This window comes from Sparus aurata, chromosome 19, assembly GCF_900880675.1.
Source record: "Sparus aurata chromosome 19, fSpaAur1.1, whole genome shotgun sequence".
Classification (NCBI taxonomy): Eukaryota; Metazoa; Chordata; class Actinopteri; order Spariformes; family Sparidae; genus Sparus; species Sparus aurata.
The window spans coordinates 27,930,791-27,950,144 of NC_044205.1; the positions used below are offsets into that span (position 1 = coordinate 27,930,791).

General features: G+C 43.5%; 1 protein-coding gene across 4 annotated transcripts in view; it reads left to right on the forward strand.

The window, feature by feature from the left end:
- LOC115569907 (uncharacterized) overlaps positions 1-4,555 on the forward strand; it is a 40,358-nt gene extending 35,803 nt beyond the window's left edge. For all 4 annotated transcript variants that reach the window (XM_030398127.1, XM_030398126.1, XM_030398125.1 and 1 more), the window contains 3 exons: positions 364-438; positions 1,364-1,523; positions 1,634-4,555. In XM_030398127.1, the coding sequence (XP_030253987.1) occupies positions 1,511-1,523; positions 1,634-3,735 (2,115 nt within the window). In that variant the 5' untranslated portion in view covers positions 364-438; positions 1,364-1,510 and the 3' untranslated portion in view covers positions 3,736-4,555. The remainder of the gene's footprint in view (positions 1-363; positions 439-1,363; positions 1,524-1,633) is intronic.
- Positions 4,556-19,354: the final 14,799 nt, after the last annotated feature.

A 19,354-nucleotide genomic window follows, 5' to 3' on the forward strand; every position in this document is an offset into this window, starting at 1 on the left:
TTGTCTTCTGCCAGAATTTGAGTCCAATTTTTATCTAATTGCTGGCACTGATATCATTTCTTAATTGTTCATTGGTTCTGTCAAATTGCAGAGAAATGCAGAGATTTACACTGCAGTTCTCCAAATGTTCTACTGGGTTGGTGGGTGGGTGGTGGGACATGACACCAGCACTTCTAAAGTCCTGGCTCCGGCCCTGTTGGTGCGGGTGTGTCAGCAGAAGGTGGAGCGTTTACAGGACCAGGGAAGTGAGGAAGTCGGAGTCGGGCTGTGGCAGAACTCCAATCAGATCGTCTAGAATGGGTTCAAACTTTACAGTACCGTGATCGAACATCTCCGTTCATTAACCCAAATTTCATTCTTCAGGCTCTCTGAGGACGTTCAGACAAAAAGGAGTCTGCTGCGTTCAGAATGAACGATTGCGTCAGTCAGGAGGAACAGGTTGGTAAAGTACACACACATTAAGTATATATATGTATGTATATATATGTATAGACGGGGTTCGAGTAAGAATCTGATCTTTGTGGGCGGAAGCAGCTGTGTGACGTGTTGTGCTCGGATCTCTCTTTATCGCTCTTCCTGCAAATATACACATTCAACACGGGAACAAACGGGTACAAAGAAATATCTTCATGTATAAGGTTTGCCGAATCAACACACATGTTGAAAAAGTTAAATATGTCGTAAACAGCGCTGCACAAACTTGACACAGTTGCTCCTACCGCAACGAGGCTCAAAATGTAGCGTTTATTCAAGGGAGTCTGGTGACTTTTTCCACTGACTTTTTACTGCTTGTAAAATTTGAAATTTTAACTGCTAGTGTGTTATATTCTTTAACTGATTTGGTGTAAATGTTGAAATCAGTTAAAACAGTGAATTCAATCAGATGTTGGCTGGTAAGACGGACATCAGACACGGAAGGAGACTTTTACTACGATGCCGCGACAATTGGACAGTTTACATACGAGGAAAGTATCATCTTAATGTATTTTATTTAATGCCGAATTCAAAAGAAGGTACCAATGATTGAGAATTAACTGTAGCTGTTACACAAAGTTGATTTAGTTCCTCCTCATGATGCATCAACTCTTAAAATCACACGATTTGTTGAGGGAGTCTGGGGTATTTTCTGCACCAAAACACAACATATGCTGTTGCTGGTCTATGCTGGTTTTCCAGCAGGGTTGTGTGTAGTTTCTCTGGAATCATGTTTATTTTAGTGTATTACATCAGTAATGTAAAATGTCAGAATCTTTTATCTGCTTTAATGACAGCATACACTCCAGCTGGCATGAACTCCACAAGTCAGTGTAAAACCTGCATGATTTGATTTTGCTTGCCCTCTGCTGCATGCAACTTTTTACAGAATCGACCCATCCCGGTCCAAAGCTCCGGTGCTGGCAGTGTGAACACCATCACTCCCTGCTGCTCTGAGCTCCCATAAAGCTGAAGAACATCTCAGAATTTAGTTCGTCCTCCTTTTGCCTTGACGACAGCGTGGACTGGAGCTGGCATGGAATCCACAAGTGAGTAAAACCTGCTGACTCATGTTGTCCAAACAAGATTTGACAGTCACAGTGCTGATTGGTGATTTATGAGTGAAATTAATGAGACATTTTCTGCTTCGTGTTTTCAGGGCAAAGAAAAAAGACGGGAGCAGAAATCCCTTCAAACAACCTGCTGACACGTTCGAAGAATCTGCCGCCTGCTAGAAGAGGAGCTGTGGAAGAATCGCTCCACTTTGCGTTCCCCAGGCCTCCCGTCTACAGATCTCCTTCCTTTCCCGTCTTTTTTTACCCTGGAAACAGAAAATATAAAAAAGAGATGTCCGGCTCCGGGTATGTTAAAGATGAGTTACATCCAATTGTAACCCCTGGTCCTGATGTAAGGCATCTTGTTAAGATGCTCTATAATATAGGAGATGAACTCCCAAAAGTGGATCAGATCCATTTGATCCGTGTACTGGAACCTGATCCCCCGATCTCCTACTTTACCTTACTGCGTAGTTGCAATAACATCCGCAGGGCTCGCCATTTACTCCCCCTTTTACTCCGTCATCTACTCCAGCGTTTACTCCGTCCTTTAAATATTTTCACAAGGAATCATGGGAGTGACCAGCGTGCCCTGGAGGAAATGGAGCAACAGATTATATCACAGAATAACTGGGCTGGAGACCTCCGGCCAGGTGGTTCTCACCTCCTACCTGCCCCAGAAAACATCCAGAGCAGAAGAAGCTCCAGCTGTAGTTCTCAAGAATTATCAGACCAGATCTCTCCAGATCCTCTGGACACAGATTACGACGATGGCCTCAGGTTGCTGTATGAATACATTCATACAAGAGGTGGAGAAAATAGAGCTGCGCAGTCTGAAGGCACGTCAGCAGGTGACGATGACGTCCTGGTTAAAATGGAGGCACCTGTTACAGCTGTGAGCTCCTCAGCCACAAACACCCAGCCGACCCGTCCTCACCTCCAGCTGTCCTCAGATCCTGGTTGGAGTCAAAGAGGCTCCAGCTGTTTGCCTCGTTCTCACAGCGTTCCCTCACTGAGTCAAATAAGCTGTGCAGAGAACAAGACCTTCACACCATCACAGAGCTTACCTGACATGCTGTTAAAAAGCAGCTTTGAGGAGTTTACACCTGATATCACTGTTGATGACAACGATGAAAGCTACCGGTTCCTGTGCTCCTGCCCAGGCCTGTACCAGTGCAGTGTGACGGGCCTGGTGTTCCACATGGAGGGAGAAGGGGACGTGGTTTACAGGATTGTCTCTTGGGACAGGAGGCTACTGGCCCAACATCACAAGAAGCCTGCAGGACCCCTGTTTGACATCAAATGTCTGCAGCAGTCTGTGTGTCGGCTTCATCTCCCACACTGTGAGATCCCATCCACAGCTGGATGTCCATTCTTGTCAGTCGCTCACCTGAATGATGAGGGCATCGAGTTCATCCCCCCTCATAGGATAACAGAAACTCATGTGATCATCAACATCTCAGGGTTTTCTGGTTATGGTAACGTCAAGGATGAAGACTCACCTCCTGAGCCGGTCCGAGCGCTGGTTCTGCTGTTCTACAGGCCTGCAGATGATCCTGATCTTGAATCCCTTCTCAATGTGCTGATGCTACCAGGTAACGTCTCGGTCCGAGATGTGCAACGCACCAGGAAGAAATTAGTAGGAGATGAGCTCTACATAGAGACTTCCTCACACTGTAAACTGCTGCCAGGGCAGGAATACACACTGTCCACTTGTCCTGAAGACGACTCAGTTCTAGTTCAACCAACAACAGCAGAATTTGACTGTGACATCTATGACAACTACATCCCATCATTCCAGGTGGATTTAGAGAAAATCCTGAAACATATTAAACTGTTTCTGAGAGACCCCAACAGACACAGTGTCTGGGAGAGACGAGTTTGTCTTTCATCAGCTGGACTAACAAAGTCCTGTAGACAGAGCGCTCTGAATCTGCCTTCACACGAGAAGCTGTTTGACATACGGAGCAGCTTCATCGAGGGGATATCAGGACCTGTTCTCAAGAGTCTGCTGGACAAACTGTTTGAGAAAAAGGTGCTGACTGATTCTGAGAGGGAGTCAGCGGACGAGATGCAAAACAGAGGAGACAAAGCTCGCTTTGTTATCGACACAGTGAGGATGAAAGGTGAAGCTGCCAGTTCAGAGATGATCGAGTTCCTCTGTGAGGTCGACCCCTTCCTCTGTGAACATCTTGGGCTGATCTGAAGCTGAACAAACAGGTGATGCAGGCAGAACCTGTCGACCCGGTGACCTCCTTGATTGTAGTCTTTGTTACTGCAGATCAATGATGATTTACATGTTTGATTTTCATCCAGTTTTGATGTTTGTTGTCATTTTATTTTACTTGACTTTTGTGTTTCGATGCTGCTGTATTTCTTTCTGTAAGATGTCATTAAGTGTTTCAGTTATCATGCTGTAAATAATCTACCTCAGTGTATCTAACAAAAACCTCTTGTAATGATTGTATCCCTTCATCAGCCAGCAGGTGGAGACATTTGCCTGTTGATGGTCAGAGTGAGTGTCAGCTCGCTCTTTAATGTGAAGCACGATGAGAGGCTCTGGTTTAAAAACTGCACAGATAAATAAGCTTATTGAGCCATCACAAAAACAGTGAAATGTATTTTTATAAACTTCACTGTACGACGATTGGCACGGATGACAGCTACTGAATGTTCCATCACTAAATACTGTTGTTGCTGTATAATATATTTGGATTTTATGTCATATTTGTAAGTGACAGTTGGGTCTGTCTATTTGTATCAGTATGTACAATATGTTGGCCAGTAAGTCACCAAATGTTACATAAGTTTGTCCAAAAGGTAGCTTAAAGTGTTCTGCTCAGAACACAATGATTAAATCATGTTTCATCGTTTGGTGTCTTGATATTTTTAACTCTTACATTGATTAGTTTCGTTGTTTTAAGTAGTTGAGTGGAAAAGACTAAATGGAGAAACAAATATATTGATTCTGTATCACCGAATCTACACGTTGACAATAAAGATGCTTCTAAAAAAGCCTAAAATATTGTAAATGTTTTGTTTTTATTTTGAAATGTTCTTTTATTAATCTAATTGTATAGAAACTATTTTATATTAATATTTTGAACAACAAAGGAATAGTTTTTAAGCGTTATCATTATTATTACTGTTATTATTGTTTCCTCCTCTCTAACGGCACGCCAATCCACTTTCTGTTTTCCTCTGGTGAACTTGCTCCTTGCTAACTCCCACCATTTTTAAAAATAATTTTATCTTAATCTATTTTAGTCTTTCTTTTTTTAGTCACTTGGTCACTTCATTTTAGTAATTTAATGTTATTTAAAGTTTATGTGTTTTGAATTCACTAGACCTGCTATTTTATTGTATTGTGTTGTATTTAGTTTAACTAATTTTATTTTATTCACTTTATTTTAGTGATTTTATTTATTTATTTAATGTTATTTAATTAAACACTTTAATTTGGATGTGTTTTGAACGGCACATAAAGTCACATCCGGTTTTCTTCTGGCAAACTTCCTGTTTCCTCCTAGCTACCTCCCACCATTTTGTTTTATATTACTTAGTTTTAGTCATTTTTATTTTTAGTCACTTAATCTTAGTCACTTAATTTTAGTCATTTAATGTTATTTATTTTTTATCTATTTTAAACTTGCTAGACCCACATTTTAATATATTTTAATTTATTTGTACTGTCTTTTTCTTTATTTTAGTAATTTATTTTAGTCACGTTATTTTTGTCATTTTATTTTAGTTATTTAATGTTATTTAATTAAATACTTTGAATTTAATTTGCATGTGTTTTGAATGGCACATAAAGTCACTTCCTGTTTCCTCCTCGCTAACTCCCGCCATTTTATATTTTTTATTCTATTTTATTCTTGTATGATTTTAGTCACTTTATTTCAGTCGTTACATTTCAGTAATTGAGTTATATTTCATTTTTATGTGTTTTGAACGGCACGTGAAGCCACTTCCTGTTTTCCTCTGGTGAACTTCCGGTTTCTTCTCGGCTAACTGCTGCTAGCTTGTAGCCGATGGAGCGGTGGGTCCCGGCGCAGCATCATCAGCAGCCCTCAGACCGGACGGTGAGCCGCGGAGTGAGGCAGCACAGACGGCGTCTCTCTGACACATTCAGCCTCTTTCACTTCAGTTCACGGTGTCGCTAGTTGTAGAGCGGCTCAGCGGGGACTTGTGGGACTCTCGGTCCGGACTACATTAACTACACCTCGGGGTAACGAGTGGACTGTAGCCGTTGGAGCCCCGCGGAGGTTTGGAGGATGAACCCTCAGTGTGCCCGCTGTGGGAAGATCGTCTACCCGACGGAGAAAGTGAGCTGCCTGGACAAGGTGAGCACTTTGTAGAGTCAAGGAGGAAAAAGGAGAAACACTCAGGTGTGTTTTTAATCCTCCACATAAATGCAGTCAGGTTACATAAGTCCGAGAAAACCGAGAAAGTGGCGCACATCTAAATTCAAAGTGGAGGTGGATCATAAGATGGGTGAAGTTGTTGGAGACGCAGGTGGAGGAAGAAACGCACCTTTCACCTGGTTTACAGCTCCGGACACCTCCACAGCAGAACAGCAGGCTGTTTTAACTGTTATACACAGAAATATCTACTTTAATATCTTACTTTTAAATGTAAAACAAACAAATAAATACATACATAAATAGGAATGTTTCTGTGTTACACCAAATAAAGCAGTAAAATCAGCATTAATTGACTTTCTGTCCACTAATCCATTATTTAGATTTAGTTAATACTCATTAACACAATGTTTAAAACATAATCATGATTAAATTAGTGATTTAACCTCATAAGATGTGGGTGTATGTTTAATTAAAAACACTTTATCCCAGTAGTTTAGCTCATGAAATGCTCCTTTAATATAATTTTCATCAGCCTTTAAAACAAATACAGCTGTACAAGAATGAGAAAATAAATGTGGATGTACAAAGAAACTTAAATGAGCGAGAATATCGAGGAAAAGAACAAAAGATGAAAATAAATACACATACACTGAAGTGATGCTGTGTATTTTCTAAAATATACTGATAGATAATAAACAAATACATGTGAAAAACAATTAAAATGCTTATAAACGTTCTTCTTTATTTCATATTTCCACATTTATTCTCTTTTTCTTCTGTTCTGCCTGTTTTTTAACACAATAATCAGCTTATCATGACTTTTAATAGAGATTTAATTTCCTGTGTTATTATGTCACCATTCAGATCTTCTGTATTATCAGTTTTCCTCCTTTTGTATTTCTGTCCCTCTATTTTCGATGGTATTTATGTGCAGAAAGTATAAATATGCTTCAAATGAGTTGTTATCAAAGTTCCTAAATGAAACAGTGAACGAGCTGTTATTAAAGAGAAAGAAACTCGTGAACAAATACAAATTAAAACACCTTAAATAGTCACAAAAATCACATGATAATAACATGCAGATAGACATCTTTGTCTTTTTGTGCGAGTGTACAAAGGTAAGTGTTGATGTGTGTTTGCATGGTAACACCGCTGTAATATTCTGTTGCATAATGGTGATAAATTATTTATTCATCCTCAGCAGTCTCATGCATTCACTGTCTGTTCTATGAGGCGTCCGATGACACAGCAGCATGTGGGCACTGAACATGATATTAGCTCCCGCATTTCATCAGAAACAGGCTCCCATTGCACACAGCTGTGAGCAAATACTGTGTGCTGCTTGTGAAAGTGAAGCAAAAGGACCCAGATTGTCAGAAGCAGCACGGTTTATCTCCTGACTCGAGCTGCGACAGTGTGAGAGGCGGCGTTTAGAGAGGATGAGGCTGGCAGAGAAACAAAGACGGGAGCGGAGAAAGTGAGAAGGAGAGTGTGAGGGCGAGAAACTGGCTGCTGTGTCCAACAAAAGCCCATTAAATCAGGACGTCTCAGGACTTCTCAGGACGAGGTGTCACTGCTTTCACTTTTTAGCTACAAAACAAAATTCCAAGTGGAAATAAAATCTAAGGTAGGGATGAAGTCTTTTAGGGCCCCGCTGCATCACGTGACGATGTTATTACCAGCTTGGCCACGATGAAAAAGTTGTCTTGAAAGCCTGGCGCTGATCTTGGGAGTGTTTTAAACAACGCGCTCTTTTATTACAATTAAAATAGAATGTGTGGGGCGTCGTTCAGCTCAGCTGGTAGAGCAGCGTCCCATGTACAGAGGCTTTGTCCTCGCTGCAGCGGCCCCAGGTTCGAGTCCCCGTCTGGGGCCCTGTGCTGCGTGTCGCTCCCCCTCTCTCACCATGTTTCTTCAGCTGTTTTATCAGTAAAGGCCAAAAAAGATATTTTAAAAAGATACGATGTCTGACATGTCTGCGTTAAAAACGACTACAATGTTCCAGCTGGCGACTGTCGCTTGTTTAAAACTAAAACATCACCTCGTCTGGAGCGTTTGTGCCTGAGTCACGTCAGTCTGGGAGCAGTGGCGGTTTTTAAAGTGAAACTCTCGCCAAAATGCAACCTAGGCTTCATTTGTGAATGTATGGAAGTCAAACCTTCGTGTAAAAGCATAATTACGACGAAACAGTGCGACCAAGCAGGTAAACACCTGACTCCTTCCTGTTAGCTCGCACTCGGGAGTCGACACTTTTTGTCTGCCATGATGGCGGCGAGCGGAACAAGCTACTGCTAACGTGAGTTGTCCAAAAAGCTTCTTTTTAGTAAACTCTGTGTACACAAACAATGTTCTCAATGCTCGTGTTCATGTGTAGAGACCCTGGTGATACTACCAGCAAAGTTTCATGTTGTGTCGAGACTTCTTACTGTTTTAAAAATACAGATTTTGATGCTGACGTAAAAGTCTCCCATTAAAAATTGGCTTGCCCAAAAACGAAACTACAGTAAATCTTAAAAGTGCCTCTTTCGCCGTAATTATGCTTTTACACGAAGGTTTGACTCGTATACGTTCACAAATAAAGCCTCGGTTGCATTTTGGCGAGAGTTTCACTTGAAGACGGACTCCATTGTTCCCACGCTACTTCACGATGTCACTAAACTGTCTTATGTTTCCGTTGTTTTGATTGCGGCCCCCTAACGGCAGAAATTAAACCCATCACGTTTCAAACACAGGATTAATACGGAAGGCATATGACCACATTAACAACTCAAACAGATAATTTAGCGCCGATTCGCTCTCGGAGGATTCGAATGCTCCTAACGCTCGACAGATGGAGGCCGATCAGAGCTGGAGCTGTAACAACAAGCGCTTGGCAGGAAACCGACTTACTTCAGTCTGTCACACTGAGATCTGAACAAATGTCGGTTTTCATCCTGCCCCCGACTGCGGTTATATTTAGTCGATGAAAGATTTCCATTTGCCTCTCTCTGAACACGAGCTGTCACACCGCATCATCAACAAAACACAGAGGAGACGGTCCCGCCCCTGTCGATTGATTGACAGGCGTGTTGTGAGGCGTTCACAGAACTAAAATCAACACATCGACGTTCAAAACTCTCCTACGTTCAACCACATCACCTGAACGTTCTCAGCACGGTGTCACAGGGATGTTCTGATCATGTGACCTGAATATTATCATCCATTCCTCCAAAGTGAGGAAATAACAGCGACGCGTGCAGAGATACGAGACTCTGACACACCTTTTCTCCCCACAGAGAGGTGAAGTCACGACCTCTCCGCTGGACATCCTGTTCCTACTGCAGAAAAATCTGTATGAGTGAACAAAGAGAGACAAAAGAACTGCACATGTTGTTTGTGAAGTCAATAAAGTGTCAGTTTGTTGTAATAAAGTCAAAGCTCATGTAGTTTTGTGTTAAAACTCAGAGAGCTACATCATCAACAGAAAAGGTCGTAAACAAGATGAAAATCACAATAAATCTGCTCATGTTGACGACTGCAGCTCTGTGAGAGGAGAGCTGGTTCTGGTCCAGTTCTGTGAGAGGAGAGCTGGTTCTGGTCCAGTTCTGTGAGCTGCTGATATACAGGAACAATTGGTGTCATCTTTATTATGACGTATTTTCAGATTTTTCATTGGTTTGATGACAAACGAAAACTTTATTGATTTGGAAAGTTATCTTTTAAACTTTCAAACATCACATGTGAGATTCAGTTCTCCTGTCTGTTCACATCTTCTTACGTCTTTGTCTCGTCTCGCTGCGTCTGCTGTGCGTGATGTGCTCTGATAGGTCCACATCAGTCTGATGATGTTGGGGAGGCGGCGTGCGATGACGCCAAATAACAATAAACCATAATTCTCCCTAAATGCATCAAACTAAAGTAACGAGCCTGTTTTGAAGATGTGAGGAGGAGAAAGTTCAGATGTCGAGAGGAGAAGTCACAGAGATACTCGAGTGAATCTACTGAAGTACAGTGATGAACTTTGTTACTTCTCATCTCTACAATCCAATCGCCAGAATAAACATTGGCGCCGTACGTTTCTTTAAACCACGGATATATTGAAACTTGTTTCGGGTTCAGAAAAGATCTTGTTTTGGTTTAAAATGCCTGTTTTTGTCACCAGTAACAGCTGGAATGGCCCGAGTGTCTGCTTATAAAAATAACCAGTTGTTTCACACTGACTAATGTTGAAACATCGTCTTGAAATGGGTGAAATGGTGTCACTGGCTCGGCGGCCGTCTCACTTAGTTGGAACGCCACCGCCACCCTCATCCTCTATCTATGATACGACATGCTTTTGTAGAAAATAATGCATTCAAATTAAAATAACGAGCCTGTTTTGAAATGTGAGGAGGAGAAAGTTCAGATGTCAGGAGGGAAAGTCGAAGAGACACTCATACACAGAATTTGTACTTTGCCATGAAAATCTCATTCTATTGCAGCTCTAATGTTCTGTGTGTTTTCTCCAGAACTGGCATAAAGGATGTTTCCACTGCGAGGTCTGTAAGATGACCCTGAACATGAAGAACTACAAGGGCTACGACAAGAAGCCCTACTGCAACGCGTGAGTCCTGCTCTCTCACTGTTCTCACGTCACACACTGTATATAACTCTCATTATAATGCACTTTATAATTAGCGTATTGTTCTCTGACACTCTTCAGACTGCGAGTGCGAGTGTTATTTTCTGTGTACGAACTCTCTCCGGGTGTAAACTCCATCCTCTGGCTGTAGCTGCTGTGTTATTATGTGCATCTGCTCGTATCTGAGGCGACCCTTTCAGGTTTTTATAGCAGCGATGGTTACGGTCCGTGGTTGTTCTCGGTGGTTTTGGTTTCGAGCCCGGCCCAGCTTCACTCCCCGCTGCTGCTCCTGTTCACAGCCCCGACCCTGCACTGCTAACATGCTCTGCTTGTTATTATCTGTACGCTATGATACACAACACTACCATTTATAGCCCCGAGAGAAACTGAAGTCCTCCTTCATAGACACCAGCTAGAGTAAGAATGTGGAAGGATGTGAACGTTGGATGTTTGATGGATGTTGGGAGTAAATCACAGCGTGTGCTGAAAGCTTGCTGCTGGTATCTTGTGGCTGCGGCTGTGACCTTTGACCTTGTTGCTGATGGTTGTTTGTGATGTTAATGATCTGGGAGCTGAAGCCTATAATTGTGACGACTTCATCCCTTATTTTCAGTTCACCCAAAAATATAAAGTCATCCTCTCCTCCCTCCATGTTGACGTAGGTGGAGTGTTGTAGTCCACAGAACATTTCTGGAGCTTCGCAGTAAAACAGAGTTGCAGCTTTCTGCTAAACAAAGTTTTTCTAAACGGAACCGAACTGCGAGCGCACAGTGAAGATGGAGATGTGGACGTGTTGCCGGCGTCAGATCGGGTGCTAACGCTCTGAGTTTAGCAGCTTAGCTTGAGGTGTGAATCTTCACTGGCCTCACGACGCGATTAAGATTCAGCTGTCGGCGATTCGTATGCAAAACGACGCGTCTCAGTGAACATCGTCCTCACTGATCTGTATCACTGCACATGGAAACTTTGTTATCATTTAAATCTCCTTCCAGTAATCAGACTACAGCAGTCTACAGACGGTGCAGGACTTTACACCTTCATTATAATCTACAATATGTTGTTTTCACATGGCAGATAAAGTGTTCATTGACATTCAACAATCAGCATCAGCTCTCAGTTGTTCTCCGTCTCATCGCGATGCATCTTATAACAGAGAAGTTTCCTCTCCTCTAGACGCTATGGTGAATATTTCACTTAAAAAAAGTGTAAACAACTGGAGACAGCAGAAGAGCTGTTTGGAGACGTCTGATGTTTCTTTGGTTGTTTCTCTGTTTTAAATGAAGTCTCAGCTGCTTCAGTTCTACTGTGAAGCTCCAGAACTGTTCTGTGGACGACGGCACTTCACCTGACTTCATATCATCAGGAGGAGGAGAGGAGGACTGAATATGCATGTTTAGGTGAACTGTTCCTTTAATTTGGAAAGATGATAAATGCTTGTAGTGAATGGAACCGTTGGTTTGTTATTTCTTGTAGTTGTGTCGCAGATAAAGATCTTTTGAGTCACAGCCAGCAGTCAGGAGAACAGAAACAGTGTTGTGTTCACCCTCCTGTCAGACAGACCAGCACTGACTTACTGGCTCTATAACACACACACACACACACACACACACACACACACACACACACACACACACACACACACTCTCACACAGTGGACTTAATGGCAGAGGGCGTAAAGTGACCTTTGACTCTGCGAGGTTAAAAAAGCGTTTCCTCTCGGCTCGTTGAACACACCGTCTTTGTTTCCTGTCGGAGCTGCAAACAAACAGCATTTAACTCCTGAACAGTCTCCTCTGTTAGAGTGTTAGATCCTGTGTGGACTTCACTCATCTGATTTCCTTTATAACGTGCTGCACTTGTATGATATAGATATGAACAATAAGTAGCAGATCACATGATGATGTTTCTCTTCGGGTTGATTCAGGTCGGCCCTCGTCGCCGTCCCTCACAGAGCAGCTAACGGCTTCAGAGTGTGTTTTTATCCTGCACACACTGAGCCGGAGTGTGTTAGCTCAGTTAGCTCTCAGGTGAAGAATGTCACAGCAGCTCAATAAGGACCTGCAGGGTTGTTTACTCCACTTAACACGGCCGCTGTGAAAACACAACTGAAAGTCTGATGTCTGGTTTCTGAACTTTCTCCCCCTCGTTTTGGATGAGAAGTTACTCTGTTTGTGAAATTCATCCCTGAATAAATCACAGTTAGAGAAGTGAGCCTGTGACCGGAGAGCTGTCGGTTCAACTCCCTGAGACCAGCAGGAAGAATCTGGTTGGGGAAGTGAAAGGTAGCACTTGCTTCTCCCTCATTACCACCGCTGAGGTGCCTTTGAGCAAGCCAGAAAACCTCGGCTGCTCCAGTGGAACTGTGTGTGAATGTGACTGAAGAAGAGAACACGGATCTCACTCAAGTTAAAGAAGAAAGAAAAATTTGGAGCTAGGGCTGGGACAACGCGTCGACGTAGTCAGCATAATCGACGACATAAATTCGCCGACATGAATCATTTGCGTCGATACGTCGTCCCAAACAGGAAGTGGTAGTACCTGCGGAGGCTGAGAATAGCCCCACTGAGCGAAGCACCGCTGGAATAAAGACGAACCGCTATGTAATTCACACAGAAATCTGCGCTGCCGCTCCTAAAGAGATGATGATGACGTCGGGGAGTTTCCCAGGTTTCCCCTGTCAATCTAAACCCGCGGACTGTTTATAATGTGTAGTGATTGAGAACGCTGCCCCCTAAACATCCTGGAAGGTGAACGAGTTACATTTTTTGTGCTAAATTACATTATTACATAATCTCCATCAGTAAACAGGCCGCTGCGTGACACTTGCAGGGATGGAGGCTGTTTTCTGGGGGAAAGTTCACTGAAGTCTCGGTCGTGGTGATTTCTATCAGCACAACCACCTGAGTGAGTTAAAGGTTTTTGCTGGTGACAGAAGCTGTTTATCAGTCAGAAATGTGATGAAGAGTCAGTAGGACAGGCGGGAGGACGGACGCTGCTCCGCCTACAACTGCTGTATTTTTTTCCTCATATAAGTTACCGTCGACAGTAACAGTTGCTATGTTACTTTTGTTTGGTCATGTAACGTTAAATAAATCGTTAGATTAGTCGACTAATCAAAAAGATAATCGCTAGATTAATCGTTTGAAAGATAATCGTTTGAGACAGCTCTAATTGGAGCCTCAAAAATGTTAAAATGTTGTGCAAGATACAGACTTCAGTGCACAACGAGGATCTTGTCAGTACAAAAATAATCTTTTATTAAATTGTTCAATTATTTTGTGGACAGAAAACAAGATTCAAGTTGGGAAAAACCACATTTTATTGTCTATTAACGGTGGAGCAAACTTTCCCAGCAGTGTTTCCTGTGTCGTCACTGCTGACTCTCGTCTGGTCTGTTTGTCTGTATGTAAAGTTAGTGCGACAGGTTTGTTTACTGTGCAGAACACAGCTGCAGACTTCCTGCAGGGACTTCTTACTCATCACGGAGACTCTCTGAGCTTTTGTACCTCAGTGCTACATGTAGCGCTCAGCGTCCTGTAATTAAAGAGCGTCTCTGTGAGGCTCCTTGTTTTCAGTGCGACAGAACTGGTGTGAGCTGTTGTTTTTCTTGGCTTATTGTGTCCTGCGTCTGATCCGTGTCCATTGTTGAGCTGCGGCTGCGGTCGACACTGTCATGACAACAGTAACAGCTCTCAGCTCGGCCCTGAGCGCCTTTCATTTCTTCTGTGGCTGCTTCGGGTTCATTGTCGAGGTCGTTGGATTGTAAAGCGTCAGACTGGATACACAAACTTTTGCACTTCCTGGTGATTGTAGTTGCTGCTGTTCAGCTGTTTCTGTTTGTTTTGAAAACTGTTCTGAACCCCAGAGATATTTGCATCATAGCTTCGTGGTTCTGGGACAACAATGAATCAAAAATATGTTTTTTCAGCCGATATATCGATGTCAGAATCAGCCACAAAAACTGCATAGCGGTCGCCCACTAGTTTGTTGTTTAATTTAATGTTGTGGGATCGTTTGTGTTTATTTGCATTAGTTGTGATTCGCCCCAAACAGACGGATGACTGAACTGTACAATAGCAGTAAACCAGTCTGTCTCTGTGTGTTTGAATTCAGGTGAAGCTCTGACTGAACTCAGCACTCAGCACAGACTCTGGTTCTCTCTTCTTCTTCTTCTTCTTCTTCTCGTCTCTGTAACGTTACGTTCATGAAGTAAAGTCGACTCTGCTGCAGTCAGATTGACAAACAGGAGTGAAGATAAATCCACTTTTTAATCCCAGAAGTTATAAAGTAACCTCTGAGCTCTCCTCCCGCTCCATCGAGGCTTCTAACAAGTATTTTTTCCTGTTCTACTCTTGCCTTCTTGCCGTAACCAAAGAAATAAAACAACAACGCCTCAGAGACGCTTGATGCTGTCCTTAAAAGAAACCCCAGCTGAACTGTGGTTTTGTGACCGTGGTCCCGTGATTCTTAAGATCCTATCTGCAGCTCAGGAAGGAGAGGCTGACCAAAAGAAGGGGGACAAGTGGGGGAGAAGGATTACAGCAGCACACGAGGCTCAACTCACTCAAACTGACTTTATTAAAGGACTATTACAACCAGGAAGAGAGTCGTCGCAAACAACAGGTTGCACTGAAGCGAGGATGGACATCAGGCACAAATTCCTTTAGTTGAAGACACAGAAACAACAAAGAAACACACACGTATAGACCCACGTATGTGTTTCTATGACAGGTCACGGGATTAGATTTAATCTGTAGTGTATGACTGCCCTCAGTGAACCAGGGTACCTTCTGACCTCCGAGCTGTTAAATTAACTGCTGAAACATTCTTCACTGTGGAGCGAACATCTACTTTATGCATCTGTTGTGTTTGAGTTGTACCACAGAGCTGCAGCTTCAGTTCATCTGTCGATTATATTTCAATCAATTGTCTTTGGTCCATAAAAATGATGATGAAAATGGCGACCAGTGTTTCCCAAACCCCAAGATTAAAGGTTGAACGTATTCAGGGTCGATACTAAGGCGTAAAACTAATATTTGAGTTTATTTTATTGATAATCTGCGAAATGCTGAATATCTGGTAGATTGAACTGTTCAAACCACAGAGATCAGAAGTTTCCTCGAGGTAACGTTGCGTTTCATTTGGTCGCCTGTCGCTGTAACATTCAGGAGAGAATCAGAGAAGAAAACTTTAAAACACTGACTCGTCTGTGAGCTTTTATTCTTGAACCGCGTCAGTAAGATTATCATCAGCAGTGGTGGTTGTAGAGCTGATATATCGTCTAGCTCTCCCCAAGAAAGCATCCTGTAATGACTTTTTGTGTTCTCAACCTAAAGATGTTCAGTTTACGGTCGCAGAGGAGGACGACTCCATCCACGACTCATGGACATCTGACAGAAGTTCTGCTGATTAACCAACAGACACGGTGGTGGAAGTCAAAAACACGACATATCAAATCTTGGAACTCTTCTAAGAGACTCTTCTTGTCAGTAATAGATTACTTTTTCATGAGAAGCAAATGCAAAATCATCCGGTGATGCTCGCTTTTACTTTGAGCTTTAAAACACGAGCAGCTCCGGCTCGCAGCAGAACAGAAACCGCCTGATGACGACGCTCATAGCAGGCCACATCCTGTGTGAGATATTTCTGTTTAATTAAGTTACCCTTTATGCTAATTAGTAATAATCAGAGCTGCTTATGTAACGCTGCTCACCAGCTGCTCGTATGAAACGGTGCGACTGACGGGCTGAAGTCTTAAAGAGGTCACTTCTCCTGCCCGTTCTCTCGCTCTGAGTGTAAGTCGACATGTTAACGTGATTTTAAATGTGGTGTGAATGTTAATATCAGCTCAGATCGTTGTGATAAAGACTGTGTGATTATGTAACGCAGCTGCCCACATAACCCAGATTACTGCTGTCTTACTGAGCTCCTCAGCAGCAACAGAGAAACATTTCTGTTCACTTCTGTCTTTATTGTCTGGAGAGACTGCAGAGAAGCAGGCAGGGAAACAGATCCTGCAGCAGCTGGACGACATGAGATCATTTACATTTAATGCATCTTAGCGCTGAGGGAGCAGGTGGAAGATGAGTGTCTCCTCAGTGTCATAGAGGAAATATCTCCTTCTAGATCTGTGAGAGAGCTACGCTGTGTTAGCAGCTACACGACGCTTTAAAGTCCACAAAGTCCAGTCGATGTTTGGTGGCGTGTCGTGCCGTGATCATGACTCCTGACGACATGGACTTGGATGTACATGGAAAATCTCCTCATTGGATGATCGGAGTAAAAGGTGAACAGCTGTGTTGTAGAATATCTGGTTCTATGACTGAAAAGTCAACGGTAAAAGCATCTGGATGTAAAGACTTGAGGAGGGAAAGTGAATTTCTGGAAGACGCCACCATCACAGAACTTAACCAGGGTTCTGCCCAGACTGTGGAATAAAGGTGCTGCGCTGCTGTACTCATTTTCAAATTAAGGGTGTTTATTTCCCTATTTTCCTCGATGATTTTGCTAAAATCTATTGAAATTTGTCGGTTTGCAGGCACCGTGTCACTTTCCCATTGTTCCCCATGAAGCTTCGTGGAGTGGCCTCATCTCGCGATGTTTTACCGCGCGGCTTGCCTCTCATTGGTTGGATATGCTCTGACACAGTAAAATGAAGCACTCTTATTGGGTGAATTCCAACCCCACCCAAATGATTAAAGGGATATTTTCGCGAGGAATTGTCACATACACTTCCTGTTTACATCGAGACGACACAAACCATGACAAAACGCAAGCGTCACAAGAAGCCCGATGATCAGAGGACGATCTCTGCATCTTTTGGTGTGTCTTTGGCGGTGACCAGTGCCCGTGTAGCCGAGGAGGAGCAGCCAGAAAAACGCCCCAATGTGCGGGGCGCTGCAATTGGCGGTCCGTCTGGGGAGGGGGGCGCTCCTGCGCTGAGCGACACGGAGGCTGAGACCGGCGCACAACGGACTCGATCGAGGCAATCTACCGCGAAATCGACCAGATCGGAGGCTAACAACAATGCTGCACCACTATACTAAACATTTCTGGGGAGAACCCTGGCTTAACCCTCGAAGAGTCGCAGATCATGTGACTGGTTCAAGACACTAGAGCTGAAACTATCAGCTGATTAATCTATCGATAATGGAGGTAGTTATTTCCTACATTCCCACTGAAAATGCATTTATAGTTTTAGTTACGTCTTGTATACGAGTGACAGGAAAACAGAACATATGAGGATTGTACTGGACTCTGAGGTCAACAGAGGGCTGTGCCCGGAGTGAGACTCTTTATTTACTAGTCGATCTGCGTTCTGAATGAAATAATGAGGTCGCGGATTCAAGCGATGGAGATGAGTTTCCTCCGTAGGGTGGATGGGCTCAGCCTGGAAGGTAAGGTGAGGAGCTCGGATCAGAGCCGCTGCTCCTCGGTGTTGAAAGGAGCCGGCTGAGGTGGTCCGGACTTCTGATCAGGAGGACTACAGGACACATCCAACCGGAAGGAGGCAGACCCAGAACTTCCTTTTGAGATTACATTTCTCTTTGGCGTGTGAACACCTCGGATCCCCTTTAAGAAGAGCTAGAAAGTGTTCCTGAGTAGAGGGACATCTGGGATGGCCTTCTGAGTGGAACATTGGATGGATGGAGGGATTACTGCTTAACTTTACCGGCAAACAGAACAAGAAATCACTTCACTTCAAAATCCTGGAAAGTGTCATCAGCTACCAAAGTCAGCTGGTTGATACCAAAGGAATCAGTGCAACACGATCGCCAGGATAAATGTTGCTAATGTACATTTGTGCGAACCAAGGATATGAAACTTTACAAACGCAGGATGATCTGGCACAGAACGACCTGGTTAGAGTTAAGAAAACCTTATAAAAACGTTCTGCTGCCTCAATCACGGCTGGAAAATGAGCTCAGGTTTCATACTTGCAAATGTCTGAACACAGTCTTGAACAGTGGTCTCTGGCTCGGCAGCTTTCTCGCCACCTTCCACCTCCCGACATGTAAGCCAGGTCATCGACACGGATTATTAATGTGATGAGACACGTTTTGTAGAAATCTCAGTGACCAATGAAGATCCTGTTTCTCCTGTTCCTGTGTCCAAGAAACACTCAGACTCAACTTTGTGCTTCTTCACCTCCTGGTTTTTTCTTTTTGCACTGACAGAATTCACATGCAAGTCTCGCTGATTACAAGCGGTTTAAAACAGCGACCGAGGGCGTTTTTTCCTGACAACGAAAACATCAGTGAATTACGCCTGAGCGGAGAAGTCGCTGTTCAACCTGCTGCAACACCACGAAACAAATGACAGAGAGAAAGAAAGAGCGAGAGACGGAGAAAAGAGCAACTGAAAGGCGAGAGGGGAGACTGAGAATAAATCCGACTGTGAGAAACAAAGATGCTGAGTGCTGCTGGGAGATACGACGACGGGAAACTTATGTAACCCTCCTTCTAATCTTCCATGGCTGGAGCCGAGAATCTGCCGAACGGGGACGAGGAGGGGAGCGACAGATAGCGAACAAAGACCGAGCTCAACACAGTTTTAAAAAGTAAATAAATAGACGTGAAGGATTGGAGAGGCACAGAGGGACTGTGAGGCTCAGTCATCGCCATGAGAGAGGGAGGAGGAGAGGAGGAGAGGACGGAGAGGAGGAGAGGATGGAGGGAGGAGAAACAGCTCTATTGAAGGCTGGCTGAGAGTGTTACGCATGAATGAGTGAAGAGAAAGACGGAGGACATGAGGAGAGATCAGTGGAGACAGTGTCAGCTTTCTCCTCTGATGCTCCGTCGTGTTCTGACAGAGGCCCAGTCCAACTTCTCCTTCTTCTTCTTCCTCTTTTTGTTCAT